Here is a 3,302-nt window from a genome sequence, read left to right as displayed (position 1 = left end):
ACTATTCAGCCATTAAAAATATGAAGATTTGACAACTTTTGTAAAAATCTTTCTACCATAAGGACACTTGAACTAGACTGTTTGCAGTTTACAATCGCCAAAATGTGGAAATAGCCTAAATGCCCACCAACCTAGGAATGGATTAACAAGCTGTGGCATATGTATACCATGGAATACTATTCAGCCATTAAAAAAGATGAAGATTTGACATCTTTTGTATTAACCTGGACAGAAGTGGAACACATTATTCTTAGTAAAGCATCACAAGAATGGAGAAGCAAGAATTCTATGTAGTCAATTCTGATGTGAGAACAATTAATGACTTAGTACCCAGTGGGGGATGAGGGGAGTGGAGAGAAGGAAGAAGGGAGCGTGGTGGTGGTCATGGTATGTGACACATGTTTTGGGGGTGGGACACAATTATAAGTGGGATTTTATCTAACAAATACAATCAGTATAACCTGGTTCTTTGTATCCTCAATGAATCCCAACAATAAAAAAAAAAAAAAAAAGAAAACAAAATAAATTAGGTCACTTGGAATTTCCTTAAGTTGTAATTTTTTTTTTTTTTTTTTTTCAGACCCAAGCTGGGTTTTATTGAAATGCCAAGAGCAGGCGCAAGTCAAAGTAGCCAAGGAAAAGAGGAAGGTGGTACAGGCTGTGTGAGTTGGCAGGGAGAGGCAGGCCCCATGTCCAGCATCCCCTCACAGGGGATGAGTGGACGCAACTATCCTACTCCCCACAATGGCATGCTCAGGCCTGCAAGGCCCCTGTCTCCTGGACTATGAAGGCTCCAAGGAGAGCAATTGGAAGCACTAAGTTTTCTCCCCTGTGAGGGAGGGAGGAAAGAAAAGGAGAATGCAGGAGAAAGGGAAAGAATAGCAGGGATGACGGTGGCCAAGGAAGGTTCTTCTCAGACACCCAACCTGTGGTCTTGGGCAATAGATGGGAGCAGCATCAAAGAGGAAGGTGGAGGGCTCAGCCCTCAGGGAGCCAAAGCCTCCAGCTTTTAGGGGGTTGAGTCAGCCCTGAACAGAGGGCAGAAGTTCAAGGGCATTGAAGATGCAGGCAGTTCCCCTGAGGGGCTTAGCCTTCTTGGGACAAGGAGAAGGAAGACAGAAGGATACATCCTCAGTGGGTGTGGGGGGAGCAGAGGGCAGAGGTTAGTTGGCTCCTCATTTGGCTCCACTAGGTCAGTTCCACATTGTTGGCACGGTCCAGGACCCGGGAGCCTCGGGCACTACCCCCAAGTTGGAAACGGCTTTCATAGAGAGTGGGGCAGAGGTGCCAGCGGTTGGACCGGTAGATGCCCAAGTAGGTGTAGACGTCAGGCTTGTAGGTGAGTAGGCACTTAATGCCTGCTGCACGGATGGCTGAATCTGCTGCCAGTACACCCAAGCGGTCCGTGAAGTCGTCCGTGTAAACACAGATGACCTGGCGCCCACCCTCCTTGGCCCGTGGGCTCACCTTGGCCACCTGAAGCTGGCCCTCTACTACAGCCCGTGCAATGCCAGCCCAGGCATGGTCCAGCTTGAAGCCAGGTGCCAGGTGCATCAGCCACTTGCCTGAGAGCACGTGGTGGGTGATGGCCAGCTGGCGGAGGGTAGCCGGTGTGATGGGTCGCCCACTAGTCTGCAGAGCTTCCCAGGCTGCCTGCAGGCCCTGCACGTCACCTGAGTTGGGGGTGTAGCCCTTCCCATATGCTGCAATCCAGCCCACAGGCTCAGAGTTGGGTGAACCAGGATCCCCATAGCGGGTAACTTGGGATGGCGGGTACTTGGCCAACCAGGCATCCAGCTCGGTGGCAGGCGTGGTGTGGGCATCAAACACCAGCCAGGGGTCCATGTCGGCTGCCATGGCTTCCGCGGCCAGGTGCTCAGCAGTGAAGCCATCCTCACGGCCGCCTGGGGAATCCTCCTCCTCCAGCTCCTCACCTGGCTCCATCCTGTCGTGAGGGAACTGAGTCAGGAGAGGTCTGAGATAATAACTACAACTTGTTGGGTCCTAGTGGGTGCCAGGCACTGGACTAAACTGTGGGGCCTTGGGCAAGACTTAATATCACTGTACCTCAGTTGCCTAACATTTACAGTGAGATAACAACTGTTCCTGTCTACTAGATGTGAAAATTAGATGCCTGAGGATCAGTGAGCACTACTTAAGCACTGTTACTACTATTCTTCCTGACTTTCACACAAGGAAACAAGCTCAGAGAAAAGAGACTTGCTCAAGGTCACATCTGTAGTGACTGGCAACACCAAAATGTGAGTTCAGGTGTGGGTGGCAACTAACCCCTGCTACACCTCCTGGCCAGGTACCAGGAACGCTGGGATTTAATAGAAGGTGGCAAATAAGTGCACGTTCGAGCAGCTTCTGAGGCAAGCCCTGGAGGGCCAGGCATCCTGGGCGGGCATAATCAGGCCCACTTACAGGCGAGGACACTGAGGCCTAGAAAGGGGACTGGCCAGCCCGAGGCCAATAGGCGGTGCCCGAACTCGAACCCGGGTTTGTTACAGCCTGCAGGAAGGCCGGCCTCTGGCCCTGCCGTGCCTGCCGCCATTAGTGTCCACGGTCCGAGCTGTGCCCCTGCCCCAGCCCTGCCCTTCCAGCTGCCCGCAGTCACCTCCGGCCTTCGTTGCGTTCGACGCCGGCCCAACTCCGAGCCCGGCTCCGCTCCTGCCCGGGGTCCGCGCCGCTGCTGCCGCGCCCCGCCCCCGCCACGGCTGCCGCCGCCGCTGCCATCTTAGCGCCCCGCCGCCGCAACAACAACTTTATAGACCTTAAGTTGTAATTTTTAAAAAAATAAATTTATTTTCTCTGTAAGTTTCATTTTTGATGATTTCCATTGCATTTTCTTCAAGTTCAGTAGTCTGTTCTAATCCAGTTTGTCTAATCTGTTGTTACTATGTATTTTTGTAAAATCTTAAACATTGTAATTCTTACTTTTAATAGTTTAATTTTTGTCATTTTTATAATTTCCATGTCTCTAATTAACTTTTGAACATATGGAATCCAGTTATAATAACTGTTTCCATGCCTGAGTAAGCTAATTATGACATCTGTGCCAGATCTGGGTCAGTTTCTTTCTTTTTTTTTGGCCGGGGCTGGGTTTGAACCAGCCACCTCCAGCATATCTGGGTCAGTTTCTATTAGTTGATTTATCTCCTCTAATGAGATGGAATTTTCCTGCTTCTTGCCCTTTTTGGCAGTGTTCAGTACCTTTAAACTTGATGTTTGATATAGTTTTCTTATTTTGGCTGTATAAATCTAGTTGTTTTTGCTCCATCTTGACCAGAGTGAGGGAC

The 3,302-nt window shown here is 50.1% G+C and overlaps 1 protein-coding gene across 2 annotated transcripts; it reads right to left on the bottom strand.

Annotated features, from left to right (window-relative positions):
• Positions 1–577: 577 nt before the first annotated feature.
• Positions 578–2,755, bottom strand: LOC128593974 (UPF0696 protein C11orf68-like). 2 transcript variants are annotated; one of them, XM_053602422.1, is made up of 2 exons: positions 2,621–2,755; positions 578–1,945 (listed from the first exon to the last, which is right to left on the bottom strand). In XM_053602422.1, the coding sequence occupies exons 1-2, from the start codon at positions 2,737–2,739 to the stop codon at positions 1,189–1,191; spliced, it is 876 nt and encodes a 291-aa protein (XP_053458397.1). In that variant the 5' UTR covers positions 2,740–2,755; the 3' UTR covers positions 578–1,188. The 2 variants fall into 2 exon arrangements, with proteins under 2 accessions (XP_053458397.1, XP_053458398.1); XM_053602423.1 differs by having other exon boundaries at positions 578–1,959; positions 2,621–2,723.
• Positions 2,756–3,302: the final 547 nt, after the last annotated feature.

Source organism: Nycticebus coucang, chromosome 9 (assembly GCF_027406575.1).
Source record: "Nycticebus coucang isolate mNycCou1 chromosome 9, mNycCou1.pri, whole genome shotgun sequence".
Lineage (NCBI taxonomy): Eukaryota > Metazoa > Chordata > Mammalia > Primates > Lorisidae > Nycticebus > Nycticebus coucang.
Note: the sequence above shows the minus strand (reverse complement) of the source record. Positions and strands in the feature narration are given on the sequence as shown.